The sequence below is a fragment of the Mirounga angustirostris genome, unplaced genomic scaffold (assembly GCF_029215605.1).
Source record: "Mirounga angustirostris isolate CCGP_5_RB_7025 unplaced genomic scaffold, mMirAng1.0.hap1 SCAF_16, whole genome shotgun sequence".
NCBI lineage: Eukaryota > Metazoa > Chordata > Mammalia > Carnivora > Phocidae > Mirounga > Mirounga angustirostris.
Window position 1 is genome coordinate 47,735,333 of NW_026991724.1, and position 23,777 is coordinate 47,759,109.

Sequence of the window (23,777 nt, forward strand, 5' to 3'; positions counted from 1 at the left end):
CAGATTACAAAGAGTAAACACAGAGACACACAGAGTACAACAGGTACTCACAGACTCAAATGTTCAGATGCACACAGAAACACAGCACAGAACACCTCCAATCATCACGGGCCCACAAAGGGATTCCTGCCAAGACAAACCACAGTGCTTTGCACGCAATCGAGGGCCCGCGTTCCTGGGTGTTTCCGGCAGCACATGGAGACACCCTCGGCAGCGCCCGGACGCCCCCCGGTGGCGCCTCCTGGGAACCGAGGACAGTTCAATCCGGGCCACGAACTTTTTTAGAACAAATCCTTGTGGGAAGCTGGGAGGAGAGGAAGTCGGACGTGGGCGAGGGGCGGGGTGTCTGGACTGGAACCTCCGGGCCCACGTGAGTGTCTGCCCCGTTTCTGAGTGGGTGCTGTGCGTCGAGGCGGCCGTGTCAGCGTGTAGCGTAACTGTCCTTTGTCTTTCTCATTTGATGCCGCCTGTCTGTGCGGACCTGAGTGGCCACATCGACACCGCAGTTTGGTGTATTTGTGCCCTTCATTGATGATGCATCTGATCTGACTCACGGCCATTTGTTTATCTGTGTCGTGTGTGTTTTTGTCTAAGTAGTGTGCGTTTTTTGTGGGCTTACGGTATGGCTCAGTGGGCAGCGGGCGTTTGCATTGTGTATCCCGATTGTGTATCTTATACAGAAGTTTTGTGTCTTTTGAGTTAAGAGGCGACAGGTGGTGCAGCGGTAGACATTGCGAAACTCTGTGGCGTTTGCGTTTGTAGCGTGAGGCTGAACTACGAACCTTGTGTGCTTGAACTTGTCAGTACAGACGCCAAACAGCCAGAACTACTGAACAGCGGTTTAGAGGATTTGGGGTAGAGACCCGCGAACTTCTGGAGGTCTTCCCGGAGGGGAAGGCTCTATGGTCGCGTGCAGAGCGCCCATTCCACGTAAGATACCAACCATAGAGAAAGACGGCGGCGAAGCTAGGATCGTGGAAAGAGGCGCCCCTTGAGATGAACTATCAAAGGGAAGAGGGTGCGATTTCCTTTTCAACTTTTCTCCCGTTGTCAGCTTAGCCTCTGTCTTCAAACCTGCGGTACTCTCTGAAGTCAAAAGGTTCCTTTCCATAAAGGCAACTGAGTTTCTTCCAGATTAAGGATAATTTATCTACTTTATCTCGTCGGCCTCCCTCTACAGCGACGTTTGTGAAGCCGTCCGCTGAAGAACGGCCAATCTGGTTAGCTTTTCCTAAAGCGATCCCACTGTTCTAGCTACAGTGAGATAAAACAATAATTGCGATTGGTGGGCAGATTGTTTTGAAACCGCCCGAACGGCAAGGGGCGGACCCTTCGCGAATTCATCCTTCCGGTTTCTTAAAGGCAACAGTGAAAGGAGGCGGGGGAGTTGGTCGGCCGACCCTCCGTTTGATTGGTTCTAGTGGTTTTACCCGCTTGGACTCCTCTAGGGGCGGGAGATCTAGACCAATCAGGGTATGTGTTACAGGAGACCCCAGTTTGATGAAAGGACCGCGCAGGAAAGGCCGAGAGTGTTTTGGGGGGGCGGGACGGGCTGCTTTCTGAGATCCCATCGCTGATTGGACCAGGTCTTTACTCCTTTTTCTTCATTTGACCCTACGGGAGCGGGCGCGCGGGGGCTACCCAATCACCGCGTGCTCCGCCTCCCGCCTTTTCCCGCCCTCCGCCCCGGCGGCGGCAGCGACGTAGGCCAACGCTTCCTCCCTGCAGCTCCTGAGCCCTTTCATTGCCGTTCTTTTGAAAGCTGCTCTCTGATTGGCTGAGTCTCCCGGCCCGCGCCCGTTGCCTTCACGCGATGGCCAATTGGCACCCGTGTTGCATCGCATGGGGCCACGGAGGAGGGGGAGGTGGCGGCGGCGGCCATTTTGAGCCGCCGCCGCCATTGGAGTGGGCCCCCCCCCCTTCCCCCTTCGCCTCCTGACAGGAAAGGTTTAAGGGGGACAGAGCCCTGGGAGGCCGGGCCGGGCTCGGGGGCCGCCCCGGGGGCCCGGGCCATGGATGTGCGCCGTCTGAAGGTGAACGAACTTCGCGAGGAGCTGCAGCGCCGCGGCCTGGACACTCGCGGCCTCAAGGCCGAGCTTGCTGAGCGGCTGCAGGCGGCGCTGGAGGCCGAGGAGCCCGACGACGAGCGGGAGCTCGAGGCCGACGACGAACCGGGGCGACCCGGGCACAACAACGAGGAGGTCGAGACCGAGGGGGGCTCCGAGCTGGAGGGGACCGCGCAGCCACCGCCGTCCGGGCTGCAGCCGCACTCGGAGCCTGGCGGCTACTCGGGGCCGGACGGACATTGTGAGAGCGCGCGGGGCGGGGGTCGGGGAGCCCGGAGTCCGGGCCGAGGAAGGGCTGTGGGACGCGGAGCCCGGCGCCTGAGGTCGGGGAGATGGCCTGAGGATTGGGGGATCCCGCTACCCTCCGCTGAAAAGGATCTAGGGCCGTGGGCCTCGGGACGACCGGAGGGTGGACCCTGGCATTCGGGGCAGGGGAGATACTGGAGTGGGGGCACTGGGTTTCGGAGATGAGGAAGGTCCGGGGGGTGTAGAGGATTCCGGAGCCTAGTGCTCGGAGACCGGAAGCCGTGGTTTCTGGAGCCCAAGTGTCGGAAGAACAAGAGGTTTTCTAATCGCGGGCTGAGGAGGGTCTTGGAAATGACGATTTCAGGGTTTGGAGCTGGGTGGGCTTGAGGGCTCTGCTAAGCCCAGCGTATGGGCTGGGCGTCGGGAGCCGTGTTTTTAGAGCTGGGAGTTTTGAGAATAGAGGATCTTGGAGTTTGCTGCTGGGTGGGGTATAGGGAATTCTCCTATTTGGTACTGGGATGGGTTAGTGAGATGGAGGTGCTGGTGTCTGGCCAGGGGGAGGATCTGATGGACTGGGTGCTCTGGTATTTGGCTAGTGAGCATTTAGGGAATGTGGGAGACTACTGTGTGTTTGGACTGTGAGGGACCCACCTCTGTCCGAGGATGGCCTGGGAGACTCTGAGATCCAGGGCTGGAAGGCCAACGTTGAGGCAGGGCCAACTTGGGCATTCGGTGCTGGGAAATCTGGGGACCTTCTGGTTGACTTCAGAGGAGGTTTAGGGAACCCTGGTCACTGGAGGCAGGCAGGGGAGGGAAGGATGCTTCACTGGGCAGCGAACCAAGAGGTCTTGAGCTGGGTAGGTTCTGAGGACAGGTAATCCGGTGGCTACTGCTGAATGGTCTTGGATTAACAGAATGGAGTGTTTGAAGAACAGAGATAGCTGGGAGTGGGGTGGGGCAGATAGCAGTTGGTGGAGTTTGAAGTTGATGAAGGATCTGGGGGACAGAGGATCCTTGTGTCCAGTACAGGAGTGTCTATGTGGCTAGCAAATATGGGAGAGGAGAGAGTATAGAATGGAAAGAGAAAGAAAATCTGTTGACTTGGCTAGGGGCCTCAGGATGGAGCGAGGGAAGTGTTTCTGAGGCTGAGTGTCTCCTTCACGGGAAGGCTCCTTGGTGCCCAGAAAAAGACCCCCAGGGATTGGGGGTCTCAGGGTGTAGTAGGGAACCGCTGTAAGAGCCAGAAGGTATGACTCAAAACGAGAAGTTATAGGGTAGCTCTATGATTGTCTGAAGAGAGAAGGCCCTGGTATGGAAGGGAGGAGATCTGGAGTTATAAAAGTGTGGTTTTCTAGCCGGAGTGGGGATTGGAGAAGTTAAGGAGTAAGTAGAAAAGACTCTGGCATCCAGCGTTTGTGGTATTTCTCTGAAAAGAGGGTGCCATGGGGTAAGAGAATGAGGAGAGCAAGGAGGCGAGAGAAGAGACAAGAAATTGAGTTGGCATTGGGTGCTTACTGACTCGTTCATGAAAGGTGGGATGTCCTGGAGTATAGATTTGCAGTGGGGGCAGCCTAGGGATTGTCCAGGGCCCATGTGCCCGTGTGGGGAAGAATACTTCCCCTTGCAGAGACCTGTGAAGGGAGGAGGAGTGGCCCAGTGTGCATGTGTAGGGCAGGAGAGGCCCTGGCAGGAATGCCTAAGAGGAAGGCCCAGTGGCCAGAGGTGCCTCAGAAGAGGGCATGTTAGACTCAGACGGACTTTGTTTTAAAGATGGCTCTATGACTTGGGCAAGTCAGTGTACCTCCAAGTGGTTTCCTTGTGTGCACAACAGGGATAATAATAGTGCCCCCCAGGATTGTTATTGAATGAGGTCACATGTGTAGGGAGCTTAGCACTGGGCCTGCCTGTTATTAGGAGGTGGATGTTTTAGAGTGGAGAAGGACCCCAGAATCATGGCTTATCCGGGTGTGGCTTCCTCTGTGGGCACAGGAGAAATTCTTGAGAAGAGAGATGTGAATATTTGTGGGAAGAAGAGCACTGTGCTTGGAGCCTAGAAGAAACCGAATGGTTTGAAAAGCCCTCCCTGTGTTCCAATTAAGGAGATACTCTATTTCTTCCTTTTTCCCTTTACCCCTGCAACAAAATCCTCTGAGCCCCCTTCATGCCCTGCTGCAACCCTTCCTTCAAGCTCTGGTAAACAGGGCTGTAACAAACCATGTGATCTGTTATTTTCCTCCCTTTGGGCTGCACCTGGTTTGTGCCCAGATGTATTTGTCCTCTGAGAAAGGATCCAATCAGTTAGCAAGTGGCAGAAGAGTCTCTCCTTCCCTGTGGTTCTGCCGGTCCTGGCACAGCCACTAGAAGGGCCCTAGAGGCACCTAGCAGAGCTTGCCCCTGGGGTGGAAAGCCTGCTTGCTGCTCATCCTGGGTTTCCAAACTTCTCTCTGGCTTGGGCTGCAAGGGTTTTCTTGAGTTTGCTACTCTGGTTTTAGTCTCACCTCTGAGCTTTCACATGTTATTCCAACCCCATGAATGTTTCCTCTGTTCTCATCACTGAGCTCTCTCCTATGTATTCTTTGAGTCAAGGCTTCTCTGTTACTTTCTGGGTCCCTGTCTTAATTTCTTCATAGATGTGAGCACAATTAGAATTTGCTTTTTGTGTTTAAGTATTTGTTTAATGTATGTCTGTTTCACTAACCTGAAGGCTTCAGTGGGGCAAGCTTACTCTTAGCTGTACCCCAGGGTCTGGTGTGTAGTATGCACTCCATGGATAGTTAATATTATTCTAATAAGAATAAGCTTCTATTCTTAGTCTTATTCTATAAGACACTTTCTCAGGACCCTTCCCACCTAGCTCTAAATATTTCAGGACATATTCCCTAATGACTCTAAAGGCCACTGTTAGGACTCCTGTTTTCTTAACAGTTCCTTTCCTTCTCCCTCCCCCCATTTCCCATTTCCCTTTCAGCTGTGTTGGATACCCTTTATCTTTTTTTTTTTTTTTTTAAGATTTTATTTATTTATTTATTAGAGAGAGAGAGCACAAGCAGGGGGAGCGGCAGGCAGAGGGAGAAGCAAAGCAGGCTCCCTGCTGAGCAAGGAGCCCGATGCCTGGGACTCAATCCCAGGACCCTGGGATCATGACCTGAGCTGAAGGCAGGCGTTGAACCAACTGAGCCACCGAGGCACCCATGGATACCTTTATCTTTGCAGCTATTGGGGGGTGGAAGAGCTTCGTAAAGAGGGTTGACTGTGCAGATGGGAGTGAATTGGGCCAGGCAGAGGACTGATTTGTGCCCTAAAGCCAACTCCTTACGCATTACACCATGTCAGAGGACAGCCAGACTGGTGGATTTTAAACTGCTGCATGGAGTCCCAGGTGTCTGTAGAGTTGCCCCAGCCCTGGAGTCGGGACTTTGGGGGTAAGGTCAAGCTGGATACCTTCTCTGATCCTCCTGTCTCCTCACTTTAACCAGAGCAGTTGTACCTCAGTTGGTTTTATTTGTTGGGATTCTGTACAACCCAGTCACAGATGCATCACCCGCCAGCCATTTGAGGGATGAGAGGGCATGTCCTCAGGCAGCTGGGGCCACTGACTGCCCAGATCGGTTTCCGTCTGAAGGTGGTGTCCCACCTTTTAGCCTTTGGCAGACTGTTTCCAGTGGGGATGACATCGTGTAGCACCAGAAAGCCACCTCCGGTCCTAAGAAGCACCCTTCTAACTGGCCGTCTTTTGTTTTAAGATGTCATGGACAATATTACCAGGCAAAACCAATTCTATGAGAGCCCGGTCATCAAGCAAGAGAACGAGTCTGGCTACGAGAGGAGACCGCTGGAAATGGAGCAGCAGCAGGCCTATCGCCCAGGTGGGAACGTGCGCGTTGCACATCTCTTTTGAGGGAAGCAGAATCTGTACGTGGCCCGTGCCCTCTGCCTAAAGCCTGTCTTCCTCTTGGGCAGTCCATTTGGCAGTCACTCTCGCAAGGTTCTTCTGAAGGAGAGAATTTAATCCTGCTCCCAGGTGTTGAGAGAGGGCAGTCTTCATGGTATCTGTTTTCAGATGTTAGTACCAACACCCTGGAGAGTTTAGACTCAGAGGCCAGTACTTGAGTCTTATTTAAAATCTTAGAATGTAGAATCCAGCAAGGACCTTCTGAATCTAGTCCAGTTGTTCCCATGTTCTGAAGAATATTGTTCTAGGAGATATCATTAGGGACTTCCCAGGAAAGGGTTCCCTGGCCAAAATATATCTGGAAAATGCAGCATGTGCTATCCCACCCCTGGGAGAATCACTGTACTCAGAGCATTAAAGGCCCTGAGAAGTCCTGGACTGAAAAAAACCCTGTGTCATATTATTTAAACCCAGGGTTTCCCAAGTATGTCTTTGTAGAACAAAGTTCCCTGTAGTGTCAGTTTGGGAACACCAGATGTAACTCCACTCTTGCCTCCCATTTTATAGACTGGGGAGGTGGCTTGTCTGATGGCAGAGCTGGGGTTAGAACCTGGGAAAGGTGCCTGGGCCACTGCTATTGGTTAATGAGCATTCCCAACCATTTGCGTCCTATTATTTGGAAAGCAAGGTCCCATTGTTGAGTAATGACAGAGCCAGGACTGCCTCCCAGTCTTGTGTTCCTTTCACTGTGTTGTGGCCCTCGTGCCTTTTCTTAGTGAATCTAGTTGATTGTATCTAATTCCCATCTTGGTTCATCCACAAAGTGAAATCCTCAGGATTTTAATTTTAATGTAGGTTAAACTGTAGATTTGTGTCAGGCTCTGTGAGACTTGTGGGATCATTTGGCCCAAGGAGAGTATTTTCTGTGTGTTACCAACAGACACTTATCAGGGCCTCCTGTGAGCGCAGCTCTGTGCTGGGACCACAGACGCTCTCTTCAGATGGGTGAGCGCAGTCCCTGCCCTGGAGGCCCAGGAGCCTTCTCTGTATGTGCCAGAGCTAGGGAGTGATCCAAGGTGGTCTTGGGTTGAGTGCTGAAGTGAGGAGATGTGAGTGATCCACAGCATCAGGCATAGATTCTGGTTCCAGTTTGCTCTTGATTAGGTTCTTAGATTCTTGGTTCTGATTCTTGAGGTCTGCCTGAGACTGGGCCTTTCCTGTGGTTTACAGCATGTTATCCCATCCTGACTTTCTATTTGTGGTGTGACTTATTAAGGCCGTCACACCTATAGGCTGGCCTGAGTGCAGACCCCCCACCCACCTCCCACTTCTGCAGTGATTCTGGGCTTTGTGGTAGAGTGATTGAAGCCAGTGGTGTTTGCTGTGGGACCACAATGTCCTGTTGAATTGACACCCACCCCCCCAGCCACCAGACTAAAGAAGCTTTGTAAGAACTGAGTTGGGAGAGATTCTCTGGGAGGAGAAATTGGAGAATGTCGGATCATGGGATCTCAGTTTAAAGGGATCTTAGAAATTTTCTAGGGCTCTCTCCTGCTTGGTGTGGGCCCAGGTAGCTGCCAGCTTTCATGGGGCCTTTGGCAAAGTAGCCAAAGGCAGCCATTCTACCTTTGGGTGGGCCTTTAAGAGAGCTTGCCTTTATTCAGTACTGAAGTCCCCTCTTCCTCCCCCTGAAGCCTGAGAGTGATTTGACTGACATCTGTCACCTCATCAACTGCCAGCGCTGATGGGCCTGGCTGGCCATCTCCGGCCCCCCTTTACCCTGGCCCTGTTCTCCAGTACGGCCTTCTTGGCTCCCTTGGCAGGCTTCCATTGAACCCAGTAAGCTGCCTGTGCCCAGCCCATCATCACTGTAGTCAGGACCCTGCCAACATCTCCTGAGGTAAAAGGGACCAGAAAAGTGATAACTAGGGAGTTTCCAAGTGTCTTGACTGTCTGGATTTGTCCTGACAGAAGTGAAGACAGAGATGAAGCAAGAAGCACCCGCCAGCTTCCTCCCGCCCGAAGCATCTCAACTCAAGCCAGACAGACAGCAGTTCCAGAGTCGCAAGAGGCCTTATGAAGAAAACCGGGGACGGGGATACTTCGAGCACCGAGAAGATAGGAGGTGGGTGTGTGAGGCCATAGTCCCCCCCCTTTCCCAGTAGGTTTCTGTGTCCGTAGCCTGGTGCCCGCTGGGACCTTTGGACTAACAAAGGGGGCAGGGCTCTCCCTGCCCTTACACACTCGCTCAGCCCTCCCTGCACTCACTGCCAGATTCAGCTTTGCTAAACTTTTGCTCCTTCCCTCAGCTCCTCCCTTCTCATTACCTTCAGGATAAAGTCCAAACACTTTGCTTTTCGCATGTGAGGTGCCAACCTGCCTTTTCAGTCCTTTGCCTCACAGCCCTGTTGTCCTGTATGGTGTCCTTTTCTTCGTGGCTGCTTAATATGCCTTGATGGAAAGATTTATTTCCTGACTCTTCCCCCAAACACACCCTTCCGTCTGTCTCCTCGTTTATTCATCGTCACACTCATGCTCCTTTCACAAGGTGCTTGCCCTTGGGCTGGACACTGGGGACATGGATGATTTGGACAGTGGGTTTTGCCCTCTTTTGGTCCCAGTGTAGGGCCTGAGATAGACACACAAGTACGCCACAACCTAGTGGGGCCAGTAGGCAGGATGCGTGTGAGTGTCAGGAGATTTAGAGGAGGGAGTGGCCTCTCTACCCTGGGCATTTTCCTTTCCTGACAAGCCCTCTCCAACCCTCTGCTCAGCCCCAATCAATCCTACCCTCCCCTCCTTCAGCTTCTGGGTGAAGAGTTTTCTGATCACAAACTAGGAATGACCATTCCTTCTCTACTCATCTAGACTAGTTGTCTGACACATTTTATTTCCTACTTGGTGGACTCCATCCTCTCATGGCTTGTGACTCTGAGACAGGGCCTGGGTCTCTTGGCTGTGACTAAAGGTACGATGTGGAACCACCTCTTAGGAGTTTTCTCCCAGTGCCTCCTGCAGAGCAGAGGCCTAAGCTGCCTGCCTGTGGAGAGCAAAGGAGGAATACTTGCTCCAACTTGAGGTTGGCAGGGAAAGCTTTCTAGGATAGACTTCCTGTGTGATGCGCTCCTTCCTTGTACAGGTCTCTGTGCTGGCCCTGGACTGGCAGGGCTGGAAGGGCACTCACCAGAGGGAAGCCTCCCAGATGGGCCTCGGCTACTTGATCCAGGCACACGGTGGACAAGGGCCCAGTGTCCCAGGCAGGACCCTGCACGTTGGGCCCCATTCTACGTTTCTCCTTTATTCCTATAAGTGGAAACCAGCAGTATTTTAACATTAGTCCCATTTTGGTGTTTTGGTAGGAGATGAGTCTCATTCATAATTTAGGACACTTGACCGAAAGAGACTGAAAAAAAAATGGGTCATTTCAAACACTTGCGGATATAGAGTCTTAGGAAGATGTGGACAGATTGTGATGACTGGGGTTGATCTGAGCCCTTGCATAGTCCCCTTTCTGGCCCAGTCCCTGCTGGACTACTGTATCCTCCCATTGGTAACAGAGGCCAGTATGGAGGCAGCTCTCACCATGCACAGGGCGTGGCTTAGAATCTTGGGGTGTGAGGGGAGTCATCTTTGAACAAGCTAGCTAAATGATTCTGCTGGCCCTCTTGAGCAGAGGGCACCTTCTCTAGTCCCTGTCCCCACTCTAGGAGCTAACAGTCATTGCTCTCATGGCAAGGGTGTAGGGTGGCCGAGTGCTTTTGCTAAGCTCTGTGGGAAGAAACTGAAATCCAGGAAGCAATCTGGAGGCCACTTGTCAATTCCAGCAGAACCTTCATTTCCCTTCCTTTGTGCTCATCCAACTGTTCTCATGGGACTTAACCCTTTTTCTTGACAGGGGCCGCTCTCCTCAACCTCCCGCTGAAGAGGACGAAGATGACTTTGATGACACCCTTGTTGCCATCGACACATGTGAGTCCTTGGGGTGCCTATCTGATTCTACTTTGTAGTCAGTACTGGGAAACTGGGATGTGAGAAACTGGGCTCTGGAGCGAGGGTACTGGTTCAGAGGCTGAAGATCTCCCAGCTCTACCTGGGATCCTGGGCAGGTCGTTTTTCTTCTTTCACCTTCTCTTCAGGGAGGTATAACCCTGCCCTGATACCTTAGAGAACTTTCAGTAACACTCCTCAGAATGGGTACGAGGGCAATTTGGAAAACCCCGAACACCCAGGGGGTTGTCAGCTAACCAAGAAGGGAACCTGAGTGCAGCTGGGGAAACTTAACTCTTTGATGACCAGTCCCCCAGTTTCCATCTACTACTCACATTCCTGGTGAAACTAATGCCACCTTGTCCTCAGAGGCATTAGCCTGGCCCGCCCTGCTCTCCGTCCTCCAGTTTCTTTCCACTGGATAAGTGGCTTCCCCTTGACTATGCATCTGAACCCTAGGGGTAGTGGTGATAAGAGATCCTGCCTCTCCTCAGACAGGATCTCAGCGGTAGAACCTGGGAACCTGACTTTAAATGAAGCCAGATCGTGTCTGAGAACACTGTACTTTTCAACAGAGCCAAAACTTAACAACAATTTGTGTATTTTTTTGCATAGCTCACATTTATAGAGCAGTGGCTTTGTACTTTGGAAGAGAGAAAGACACCTCGTACACAGTCCCTTCTATCATAGGATCTCAAAGCCCATATACCCAGAGTAAAGCTAAACTTTTTTTAAGTATAGGGTGGCAGTGGTCAGTGAAGTGGTGGCCGATCAAATGCCAAATGTACAGACCACAACTCTCAGCCTTTACAGAAAAGATGGGGTGGTCAGGAAAGACTTTCTTGGAGGCCTGACGGGCCCTTTGAAGAGTGGGAAGAGTCGGAGCTCCAGCAGGAGAGTCCAAGACCCACAGAAAAGGTGGGAGCCTGTGGTGCACCTGGACAGTGGTGCCTGGTGGCAAGTGTGGGTCTGGGTCAGATGTTTGTGCAGCTCTTGACAGCAGGAGTCTGGCTCCCAAACCGATAGACTTAGCATGTAAAGGCTAATCCCAGAGCTATACACCCTAACCATTTCCCTGTGCTAAGTCCCTTGAACATGATGAGATACGGACCCTTTCCCTATCACATGTACCTTCCCGGAAAGTGCATTTGTGTACAATTTCTGGGGGCTCCTCCGACCGCCATCCTTGGACCGCAGCCACGTGGAGAGCCCAGTTCCTTTGTGTGATGGCTGCTTTTCCTGTGCCGGCGAGTTTGCAGTAGTTCGGAGCCTTGCTACCGAGTGGGAGAACGGCTAGCTGGTGTGCTGGTTTCTCAGGACCCTGCCCACACGATGTGTCTGCTTGCGTACTCCTGGTTAACGCTCTTGGAGGACTTTTCTTTGCCTGTGCCTCTCCCTCTCTTGATCTTCAAGATATCAGCTAATTCCCAGCTTTTTCCTCACAGATAACTGCGATCTCCACTTCAAGGTGGCCCGAGACCGGAGCAGTGGCTACCCTCTCACGATTGAGGGCTTTGCCTACCTGTGGTCAGGAGCCCGTGCCAGCTATGGAGTCAGAAGGGGCCGTGTGTGCTTTGAGATGAAGGTGAGTGGGAGCAACTGAGGGGTTAGGAACGGAAAGCAGGTCCATCCTTTGGCATGAGCCATTCATCAGCTACTGGGTCAGAGCCACGACTGTAAAAGAGACTGAGCATAGACTGTGTGTGTCCAAGCAAAAAAAGCACGATGGACTCGAGAACCATGTCGTTGCTGAACGCCCTATTGGGAAAGCAAGCCAACCGTACAGTGCCTCATCAAGCTGATTTTTCCTTGGTGGGATTTCTAAAAATTTTTTCCTTCAGTGAGATTTGACCCAGGTATCATACAGCCAACCTCGCTAGGGATAACATGTTTGTAGAACTGGGAAAAGGATTTGTTTGGAAGAAAAATAAGCTAGAAAGAATGGAAGTGGACCCTGCCAGTTAAAGAGAGGCCAGAAGGAGAGCTGGGCAAAGAGCCACCAGGCCGTCCTCTACCATTGTCTCCCCACGGTTCGTGTCAGGTTATGTTTAGAAAAATGGCACAGTCTCGTGTTCAGCGAAAATTCGGATAGCACAGAAGAGTGTAGGGTAAAAAAAGCAGAAATTAGACTCAGATCCTCCTAGTCCCCATTCTACTCTCCAGAAATAACAATGTTAACAGTTTCTTGCGTGTTCCTTGTAAATCCAAACTTATTTATGACCGCTAGTATTTACAGAACTGTTTGCATGCACTAGATAACGGTGCCGGGCTCTTTACATGGACATCTCCGTTAATCCCCACTGTACCATCGTGAAATAGGCACTACGCTCCTCGTTTTTTAGAGGGGCAAGCTGACCAAGGATTATCATTTTTGATTGACTAAGTCTGTCGTTTTTGAGTTGCACATTGTTTTGTGTGCCACTCAGAGAAACACTGTCAATTAAACCTCCAGAGTGCTTTCTTACCACATCAGTTGTAAGATCTACCCTGATTGGGACACATCAAAATGTGGAAATGTGCATCCAAAAGTCAACAGAATAGGTTAACTTTACAGAAGCCACCAACTAATACAGATAGGTAGGGTTGTTAGGCAGTCTAACCTGTAAGGTAAGTCAGAAGGCGCGGTTCATTCTTTCTGCTTTTTGTACTTAGTACCGTGTCTTGGATGACAGGTTCCGTCCCTGTACCTCAGCCATGCTTCGCTCTCTGGCTGCTTCATCTATTCTGTGGCATGGATGTGCCGTAACGTGGCAGTGCCTTATTTTTTAATTTTATTTTTGGCAGTGCCCTACTGATGGTTTGTGGGGGGAGGGGGAGTTGTTTTTAATATAAACAGTGTCACACTGAATATCCTTGTGCGTGTGTCGTGTGGTCACGCGTACACCTATGGGTGCATCTGTAAACTGGAAGTTGAATTGCTGGGTTATAGAGCATATGCATTTGCAGTTTTGATAGAGGTTGCTAAATTGCCTGCCAAAGACATGGTGCCAATTTATCCTTCTACGCTAAGTAGGAAAGTCCCCATTTCCCTTGCAGCATGTTAAAATTGAAAAATAACTGTATTTATGGAGTGCCTGGGAGGCTCAGTTGATTAAGAATCTGCCTTCAGCTCAGGTCATGATTCCAGGGTCCTGGGATCAAGCCCCGCGTCGGGCTTCCTGCTCAGAGGGGAGCCTGCTTCTCTCTCTCCCTCTGCCCCTCCCCCTGCTTGTGCTCTCTTTCTCTGTCAAAAAAATAAATAAATTTTTTTTTTTTTTAAACAACTACATTTTGAAGTGCCTGTCTCTGTGGCGCTGTACTTCCTGAGCCCCTCAGAGTTCCTGGGTTCAGTGCCACAGGCCCTTCTGAGCGGCTTTTCCCCAGCAACAAGAGCCACTGCTGATTTTTAATACCTGCGTGCTGCCCTCTTGTATTGCCTTGTAATCTGCAAGCCTCCGAGCATCAGTTCTGAGCCCTCTTATTCTTTGTCCCCAGATCAATGAGGAAATCTCTGTGAAGCACCTTCCTTCCACAGAGCCCGACCCGCACGTCGTCCGTATCGGCTGGTCCCTGGACTCCTGCAGCACGCAGCTGGGTAAGGGGAGGGCAGCCTAGCAGTCCAGATACTAGAGCAGCTGCCTCTGTCCCTGGATTCTCAAGCTTCCTAAACTTCTCTTCCCAGCATGGGACTCAGAACACAGCTAGCCCAGGGTGGGACACCTCCTGCCTGTCTTCAGGTGTACAGGATTCAACTGGAAGGACCACAGTCATCTTAACTTTTCTATGAGAAATTGATTCTTTATCTTTTAGGAGAGGGTCCACAGTTCTCTTTAGAAGGCTGATCCCTTTCTTTAAAAAGATCTGTTGTCTTCTGTCCTCAAACCATGCTGAAAATAAGTTCCTCAAGTCCCATTCAGTTCTGTCTGGGGTTTTCTGTCCAGAGCCAAACCCAGAGTAGAAGGGGAAGCAGAGAGCAGGGGGCTGGTTGGCAGAGAGAGGGGCTGCCCATTGAGAGGGTTTGAATGTTCAACGGGCCTCAAGTGACATCCGGCCCCAGGTGACTGATTTCGATGACCCATGCAGAGACCTTTTGCTTTGGTCATACAAACATTCTGATTATGAGAATGTGTACTCTTTATAACAGTTCAGGCCGTACGGAGAGGGGGAAATGAAAATCCTCCCAAACTTGCGAGATAACCAGTGTTAACATTTTTATCTGCAGTCTTCTGGACAGTTCTTTTGTTCTTTGTATATCTCAAACTGGGTCACACCATGGTACTATCTTGTAGCCTGGTTTTTTTTCTCTACTTAATAGATGCTGGGCGTATTTTTGTAAGTAAGTAGAGCTGTTTGACCACTGCACAATTTTCCATTTTGTAGTAGTGTCACTTACAAGTAAGTGTTCTGTGGATCATGTAAGTTGATTGCAATTTTTTGCAGTTAAACTCTTGAGCTATCCTTGTGTGTAATGATCTGACTGTTCACTTAAGACTGACCCTTAAAAGTAGAAATGTTAAGTCAGGAGTGTACAGTTCCATTTAGATAGATATTCACACTTTTTATTTCAGATGCCTATGTCCTCTCGATTTCTCTCTGTCTGAGTTTTTGGGTGTAAATGGTGGGTAGTTGATACAGGTAAAGGTTCAAAGCCCAGAGTGGTCAGATGTCCGGGGCGAGCAGCTGGTATGTAGAAGCATTGGGCCTGGAATTCATGCCTGTCAGCGCCTGCATTTCTGGCAGGATGCTCCTTGGGTTCCTGGCCAAGGATCTCCATACACCCTGGGTGTCAGGCAGGGCCCTCAGGATCTCACTCCTCCTCCCATTGCTTCAGCCCCCAGTTCTGTAGCCTGAGCAAATCCAGTGCCTTCCCTAGCGTGTAAACCTCACAGTCTCCAGAAGCAGACAGAACCCAGGCCCTTGCCTGATTTCTGCCCAGAACCCACTGGCACAAAAAATGGATGTCATTAGTAGACTCAACTGTATGTTGAGTGTCACGAGGAAGGTTGCGCCTCTGCATGCAGTCCGCCTTCATCCTAGCTCCTCTTTCCCCTCCTCCCTCTCTTTCCAGATTCTCCCTCTGTTTGTGCAGTGGTTCAGGTCGGCTCCCATCCCCAGACTTCATACCTAAACCCACCAAGCCCCCCCTAGAATTCTGCATAATGAGGGGCTTCCTTTCAGCAGGACCTTCCTCACCTCCTCCCCTCACCCCAAAAGCATCTGATTAGTAAAACGAGTAAAGAAACTAATTTTTTTTCTTTAAAAGTATGTGGCAGCCATAAAGGCTGTTGGGACCATGGTGGGCTTAACCAGTCGTTGACTGTTTCTTCCATCAGGCGAAGAGCCTTTCTCCTATGGCTACGGAGGCACTGGGAAGAAGTCCACCAACAGCCGGTTTGAGAATTATGGAGACAAGTTTGCAGAGAATGACGTGATTGGCTGCTTTGCGGTGAGTGCCAGCAGCCTGTGGGAGTTGGCAGAACCAAACGTTGGTCCTGTCAGCTGGACCTGCAGGCTTCTTTCTCAGAATACCTCTGTCCATCGTCCGCCCCATCCAGCAGCTCTTGCTATAGCTCTTTGCCTCTCTTTACCAGACGGGAATGTTGGCTCTCGTTTTGGGCAAGATTCTGCCATTCTACCCTCTTTGGTTTTTCGTGCGAAGCTGTCACACGGCACCTTGGAGAGGTTTGGGGATGTCAGGTGTGTGCAGCCTTCCTCCAGTCCTAGATACCAGAGGGACATTTTCTAAACACACCCAGGAATTTCTTTTCTCTTCGCTGTGGAATAGCCTGTCTGCTCACAAAGGCAGTGCTGTTGGCGCTTGGCCCGCTGTGGCATCCCCTCATCCCAAAACCTCTCCCTTCCTTCACATCATACTGCTTGAGCCAGGCTTCCTACAGTGCACAGTCTTCTAGAAGTGTGGGGATGGATGCAAAACAGAACAAGATAGAGGGTGGCGGTCCTGCGGTCCAACTTGAGTCCCTGAGAACCGTGACTGACACTTGACAATGCTGTACACGGGACCATGGCTGCAGCTCTGGGGCCAGACTCTGTGGACCCAGCTCCTGCTCGTCCGCTCACAGCCCTGGACAGCCCCCCTCCCTGTATTTCAGCTTGCTCTCAATGGGAGTCACTGAGTTGGGTGTAGGGCCATTAAGCCAGTCCATTAGAACACTTCTACCAATGCCTGGAGCGTAGTAAGTGCTCAGTAAATACTACTTAACGCCGTTATCAGTAGGAGCTCTAGATGTAAAGTGTGTCACGAGACCTCAGGCAGGGTGGCTTCCCCGGGTGCTTCCTCTTGGTCTTCTTCTCCTTCCTCCCTCTTATTTGTACCCGTGTACTCTTTTTTTTTCTCCCCTTCACTCTCACTGGAAGATGATTTCAAACTCAAAAGCCCTAAGAAATCTCAGTCTTGCCCAGATTCTAACATTTGCCAATTTGCTTTCACCATTTCTCAAACACAGAGTATCTGTGTCTGATTCCTATCTGGTCCACGAGAGTAGGGTGCCTACATCATGTCTTTAGTTTTTAGTCTTCAGCCTGCATTTCCTAAGAATAAAGATGCTGTCTTAACCACAGTACAGTTATCGAATTTAACATTGATATAATGTTATTATCTCCTCCACAGTCCACATTTAAATTTTGTCAGTTGTCCCAGCAGTTTCCTTTAGAGCAATTGTGTTCCTGGTCCAGGATCCAGTCCAGGATCATGGATTGCGTTCTCTTGTCAGGGCTCTTTAGTGTGAAACAGTTTCCCAGTGTTCATTTTGTCTTTCGTGACCTCATTATCTTTTTAATAAAAAACATGTTTTCTTAACCAAAAATTCACCACGTTTATGCTCTACAAACTGCTCTAAACCTTGCATTTTTTTTCCCCCATTTAACAATCTTGGCTGTCTTTCCTTCACACAGATAATACAGATCTAGCTCAGTTAAAAACATTTTTGAATAGTTAATGAATTTATGTGGTTTCCAAAGATACTAAGAGAGAGATGTCAGAAGATAACGCAGTGTAAAGTCTCCTGGAGACCTTCCCCGTCCCCACATTGTTCACTTATGCCCTCCCCACACGGGAACCCCCAGTCTTCGGGATTTCTTTATCCAAATACAAGAAAGATGATTGTCATTTTTCTTCTCTTAACACAAAAGGTAGCACAGTATTTCACATGGTTTGTTTGTTTTTAAGATTTTATTTATTTGACACAGAGAGACACAGTGAGAGAGGGAACACAAGCAGGGGGAGCGGGAGAGGGAGAAGCAGGCTTCCCGCCGAGCGAGGAGCCCGACGTGGGGCCCGATCCCAGGACCCCGGGATCATGACCTGAGCCGAAGGCAGACGCTTAACGACTGAACCACCCAGGCGCCCCTTCACATTGGTTTTTACTTAATTATTTATCTTAGAGATTTTTTCTGTTGCTACGTAGGAGATTTTGTTCTTCCACATGGTCTGCAGTCGTTGTGTGTACCTACCATATTCACATCATCAGTTCTCCGTTAGTGGACATTTGCTTAGTTTCTCCCCTTTTTATTTGGTGGCTGCCTCGTATTTTGATGCAGCCATCAGTTTACTCTGTGTTAATTTAGCCGGTCTCCTGTTGGGGGCCCGGGAAGCTTTCTGCTGGGGTAGTCGATGCTGCAGTGACACCTTGTCCTTTTCCCACGTACCACAGTCTCTTGGGGATCTTTCTGTGTTTCCACACTTGGATCTCCTCTGTCCTGTGGCGTCTCCTGCTTCCCCATTGGAGCACAGTGGGCAGTGCTGGGCTGAGGGACTGGCACATCCATCTTTGCATTCTTGTGGGGAGCCACCTGTAGTGTTGATTCCTGGAAGTGTAATTCCTGGGTCAGAGGTGTATTCTTACATTTCGATCGCCGCCACCGAGACCGCACTCCAGAGAGGCTGCGGCAGTTTAACATGTCCTCAGTGTATGGCAGCATCCCCCAGACTCTGTCCCGTCCAAGCGTGAGGCTCTGAGCGTGCGCCAGTGTGGAACTGTAGGCCTTGACTCCTGCTGCAACTATACTTTCAGTCGGGGCACCTCTGCTTCTCTTTTTAAGGTGCCATGCGCAGTTTCTTTGTTTCAAAGGGTGCCATAACTTTTTAAAAGGCTTGGGGTGACAGGTTAGAGGAGGTGTGGAAACCAATGACCTGAGGGAAGCCAGGGGGAGCCCGTTTGTGTTAGATCTCGAGTTCTCAACAGTCACAAAACAGAGGACACAATGCCTTGCCAGGCAGCGAGAACAGTAGAACCCATTTCAGCAGACCGTAAAGAGTGTTGTACTTGGAGCCTTAGGGACGACCGAGGAGGTGTGAGCGATGAGGCCGTAAAACCGGTGGGCTCTGAGTAACACCGGGCATGATGACTTTGAGGTTTGAGGCCCTGGACCGGCACCAGGGTGTTTTAGCAGGAGTAATAGGGCCACACTTGCCTCTTGGACAGATGGCCCCATGGGTGGTGGATTTGTCAGTTGAGGGTGCTGGTTTCTGTACAATGTGGTAAGTTCCCCGAGTGAAGCTGGTGGCCATGAGGAAGACTGACCCCCGGGATGCTCATCTCCATGTGGAGCAAAGGTGACCTGGGCCACTCTTGCTCAGGTGGGAAGATATGGCAGGGATCCTGCTGCAGGGAGTGGGCAGGATTCACTCTGGCAGATGTTTGTGTGTCTGCTGTGCATGATCTTGATCTCTGTGGGCACTTAGAGATGAACAGATAAGGACCGTATAGAGCTGTGTCCTGTGAGCACTGAGGACAGTGGTGAGGAAGCCATTTAGGGAAAGGGGCTCTCATTCCTTCTTAAAGGACAAGTTCCAAGGTGGTCTCCCCGTTCAAGAGGGAAAGAATACCAGGTCTTGTACTTTTATATCAGGAACCTGACCTTGTGCTTTGCTTTAGCTGCCATCTGATCTCAAGTTTTGAGTCTCCCTTAAATGTAAACCTTTACCCTGCACCCAGAGTGATCTTCCTAAAATGGCTTTGAGCAGGCCACTGCCCTGCTCGAAATAAGTCAGGGGCTGTGCTCTGCCATCAGCGTGGAGTCCAAACTCCTGAGGTGACAGAGAGCCTCTCACAATGCTGAGGTCAGAGACCATGTCTCCCCACAGTGCCTGGCATCTCAGACTCATTGGTCCCACTAACCCACTTAGTCCTCTTTGCAGCATAGAATCTTGTCATGCCCCCCCCCTTGTTTGATAAGGAAACTGTAGATGAAACCCCAAGGTCACACAGTTAGTAAATAGCAGAGCTGAAGCAGTCTGCCTTCCCAGTCTTAACCACTACGCTCCAGCTGCTCCGTAAGAACTCTTCGGTTGTTGAATGAACAAATACGCCTGACTCTCCCGCTGCACCTGAAGTTACTTCTCCCTCATCTTTTCTGCTTCAGCCAGGCTGACCCTTTGTTCTCTCACCATCGGATTTATACACAAACAACACTTCTCTGTAGGATTGTCTCCTCCCACCGCAGACTTGGCTCATTTCCATGTATTATTCAGGACTTGGCTTACAGGTCCCCTCCTCAGAGAATCTTGCTCCTGGGTAGGTGCTCTTACCAAATTAGGATAGTGTCCTTGTCTGATTCCCCACCAGGCCCTGAGCCCTGTCAGGCCCGGATCACCAATAGGCCTATGCACCAGGAAGAGCAGGAGCTGCGGAACATGTGGTGAACAAACAAATGAAAGCATTTGTAGAGCTGGACTTGACTCAAAAGGCCCTGCTGTGGCTTTCTTTCCATCTGTTCTCTTCGCAGACTGCCCTGGCTAGGCTTGAGGACACACAGAATCAACCTTTTCCTTCACATTTGTCCCAGGCTAGGCACAAGACTTGGAGCTTCCTAAAATGACACGTGTCCCATCCCCCAGCTTTGGCGTTTGGGGGCAAGGAGGGCTTTGGCCGCACCTTCTCCGCTGTTTCCTGGTGCCGCCTCATGTATCTGCTGGGGGAGGGAGGCTGTCTTTTCCACTCCCTGCATCTCCTTCCTCCCAGCTTTGGCTCCTGATGCCTGACGCTGAGTGTTGGCAATTATCTTCCTTTGGCTTTTTCTCCTAGGACTTTGAATGTGGAAATGACGTGGAACTTTCCTTCACCAAGAATGGGAAGTGGATGGGCATTGCCTTCCGAATCCAGAAGGAAGCCTTGGGTGGTCAGGCCCTCTACCCTCATGTCCTGGTGAAGAATTGTGCAGTGGAGTTCAACTTCGGGCAGCGGGCGGAGCCCTACTGTTCCGTCCTCCCAGGCTTCACCTTTATCCAGCACCTTCCCCTGAGTGAGCGGATCCGGGGCACCGTTGGACCAAAGAGCAAAGCAGAGTGTGAGGTGAGTGGGCCTGGAAGACCGAATTGGAGGCCACCTCCCCAGAGCCCTGTTGGTGGCCAAGGCAGAGGGGAGACACTGCAGCTGGGTGGTGAGAGCAGCCCAGCCTCTTGGGGCGGGGGCGGTGCGCGGGAGCCTCTTCGTCCAGGCTTCCCAGGGCTGGGAGAGAGGGGGGAGGCCAGTGGGTGTGGCTTGGGCTGAAGAGGGAGGGGCTGAGGTGAGAGACCTAAATCTTGGAAAGGTTCCGGTAGGAAGTTGTCGTGTGGCTTCTTCCGCACCGCTGCTTCAGGGAGACCAAGACTGTCTAAGAACAAAAATGACAACAGATCTTGGGGGTTATTTGGCAGCAGAAGCTGTACTAGTGAGCTTTGCTCTCAAAATAATATTTTTTCAGATACGTAAGTGATTTTATGTTTATTTCTAAAAAACTAAACATGAAGATTAATTTCCCATAATTGAGATTGTAAAGTATAAGCATTTTGACATCTGCCCTTTTCACTCAACATTATTTTGTGAGCTTTATCCCACTACATGAAACCCTCTTTTTAAACTCACTTTTAATGGCCTTACAAACAAATCGTTCCCCTCTTGGTGGGCCTTTAGGTTGTATCTAGTGTTTACCAAATTCTAAATGTATTAAATAAATACCATGTTTGTCCTCGTGCGTATAGTCTGTCCCCTTCTCGGACTCCAGGAAGGTTGTACCACTTCTCGTGGCCACTATGTGCACCATTCCCAGTGCATGACCCTCTGTGGGCTTTTCCCTGTCAGAAGCCGCTTAATCCTGAACAGAAATGTAATATTCACGATAACAGCACTTGATTTTGTGCTCGCCCCATTCGAGGCCCTCTGTTTAGAGTCTGACACCCTTGGTGTCTTTGAATTCCAACAGCAACACTGTGAGGTAGATGCTGTTACTGCTTCTGTTTTCCAGAGGCAGCCATGAAGTTGAGTTACCCTTGAGGTCACCAGTGAGTGAGGGCCGTGCCAGGCCGCCATGCCACCCACTGCTACTGCTTCAGTGTCCCTCTTTGTCCCATTTTTGTAGATTCTGATGATGGTGGGCCTGCCCGCTGCCGGTAAGACCACGTGGGCCATCAAACACGCAGCCTCCAACCCCTCCAAGAAGTACAATATTCTGGGTACCAATGCCATCATGGATAAAATGCGGGTAAGGATGGTCCCTGGTCCCTCCATATCCACCCCCTTCGTCCACCAGAGTGCTGCCTGCAGCCAGGACCACCCACCCCTTCACCCTCTGCCCGCAGGTGATGGGCCTACGCCGGCAGCGGAACTATGCTGGCCGCTGGGACGTCCTGATCCAGCAGGCCACCCAGTGCCTCAACCGCCTCATCCAGATCGCTGCCCGCAAGAAACGCAACTATATCCTAGATCAGGTACTTAACTGGTGACCCTCATGCCCCAGGAAATGGCAGGGGCCTGTTAGATGCCTGGTCCTTTTATTTTTTCCCTGTAATGCTCAGACTACAGCGCTGATCAGGGAGTCAGCTCTACATGATGACACAGTCCCAGACTCTTAGCCTAGGTCTCTGAGGCCAGTCTGTGGGTGGGCTCTGGGGCCATGATCCAGACATAACTCAGGCTCTCAGCAGCCCAGAAGAACATCATCACGTGAGAGCTATTTAGTGAATTGGAAGGGACATGGATTTCTGAGCTGGACAAACGGGCTTGAATCCGAGCTCTGCCGCTTCCTAGCTGCATGCCTGTGGGCAGCTGACTTCATCCCCCAAATCTCAGTCTCTTGGTCTGTAAAAGAGAGATCATAATGGTGCCCATGAAACACGGTCTGGCCCATAGTAGCTGGAGGTTGTTGTTAATTGCTCTACAAAATAGGTATGTCTCAGCTTCTGTTAGCATGTTTTTATGACTGTCGGGTACGTATCTAAGTCACGTGTTGTCTACCAGTTAAGAGGAAGGCTGGTATGAAATTAAACCAGAATTTTGTACACAGGCACAGATCCTTTGAAAACAAGCAAACAACTGGACATTTTGAGTTAGGATAGGAAAGTCGTCCATGGCTTTCAGCATTCTCAAAAGGATGAGTGACCCAAACATGGTTAAGGAAGGATTCCTGTCTCGGAGTAACAAGTTCCTCATGTTTACTGCCTATGAGACATCATTCTTGACATTGTCCCGAAGGCTTTCTCAAGTAGCAGATCCTGTATTTGGGGACCTGTGAACAAGCCTCTGCTCCCCTTAGCCTTGCACTTGTGCTTTCTTAAAAATCTGTGAGTGCAACTGTGTAACCTTAGTAGCGCCCCTGCCCTGGCAGCCTTACTGGGGTGCCTTCCATACATGTAGCCCTGGGTACTTGGTTCCCATGAGTTCAGAGTTCCTAATGAGGATGGAGCTGGTGGTGGTGGCAGGCTTATCAGGAAGGTGGTTGGAAACTCCAGGGAACCAAGTTGGCTTTGCATTGGAGTGAGCATCTTAAACAAAACAATTGAGCAGGAGCTCCCAGGCTGGTGGACAGTGGAGATTTGGGAAGAGTGGTCCCCCGCCCCTGCGCACCTTCCCTGTATCTCGCCCTAAGCATCTCTTCCATGTGGTTATTCCCGAGGTACATCCTATTCATAATAAACCAGTAAGCTGCTGTTTACAGTGGAAGAAATGAGGCCTCATAGCCAACATTTGAAAAGAGCACATAATAGGAAACTAGTTTTTTTTTAAATAATTTTTTTAAAGATTTTTTAAAAATAATTTCTTACATAAGTGGGGGCACGCGAGTTGGGGGAGGGGCGGGGGGGAGAAAGAGAAGCCGACTCCCCTCTGAGCTCCAAGCACAATGCGTTGTGGGGATTAATCTCAACCCTGAGAACATGACCTGAGCCGATAAGTTGAATGCTTAACGAACTGAGCCACCCAGATGCCCCAAGAAGAAATTAGTCCTTAAAGACAAAAAGAAAAAAAGCTATTAGCTGTGATAGTTCTTTATGATAGACAAATTAAAGGATCTTGCCAAGCAGTTAAGTGTTGAGAGTGGAAATCTGTGGTTTGCTGGTGAAACAGCATGCTACAAAAACTCAACGTTGGCCAAGGCTGTGCCACACTTCTGGCATCCTTATGTGATGCTAGAGATGTGAGATTCGCTCTGGGTGTTGCTCTTGTGGAAAGTGGGCCTGAAAAGGTGTACTTCCGGGGTGCCTGGGTGGCTCAGTCGTTAAGCGTCTGCCTTCAGCTCAGGTCGTGATCCTAGGGTCCTGGGATCGAGCCCCGCATCGGGCTCCCTGCTCGGCGGGGAGCCTGCTTCTCCCTCTCCTACTCTGCCTGCTTGTGTTC

The 23,777-nt window shown here is 50.6% G+C and overlaps 1 protein-coding gene across 4 annotated transcripts in view; it reads left to right on the forward strand.

The window, feature by feature from the left end:
* The first annotated feature begins 1,870 nt into the window (after positions 1-1,870).
* HNRNPUL1 (heterogeneous nuclear ribonucleoprotein U like 1) overlaps positions 1,871-23,777 on the forward strand; it is a 35,092-nt gene continuing 13,185 nt past the window's right edge. Inside the window, exons 1-10 of one of the 4 annotated variants that reach the window (XM_054511429.2) lie at positions 1,871-2,307; positions 6,056-6,178; positions 8,179-8,329; positions 10,100-10,173; positions 11,637-11,776; positions 13,666-13,765; positions 15,504-15,616; positions 20,214-20,480; positions 21,526-21,648; positions 21,746-21,874. In XM_054511429.2, the coding sequence (XP_054367404.1) occupies positions 2,013-2,307; positions 6,056-6,178; positions 8,179-8,329; positions 10,100-10,173; positions 11,637-11,776; positions 13,666-13,765; positions 15,504-15,616; positions 20,214-20,480; positions 21,526-21,648; positions 21,746-21,874 (1,515 nt within the window). In that variant the 5' untranslated portion in view covers positions 1,871-2,012. Of the gene's footprint in view, positions 2,308-6,055; positions 6,179-8,175; positions 8,330-10,099; positions 10,174-11,636; positions 11,777-13,665; positions 13,766-15,503; positions 15,617-20,213; positions 20,481-21,525; positions 21,649-21,745; positions 21,875-23,777 lie in introns of all 4 variants that reach the window. The other 3 variants (XM_045891581.3, XM_054511430.2, XM_064580914.1) reach the window with 3 other exon arrangements.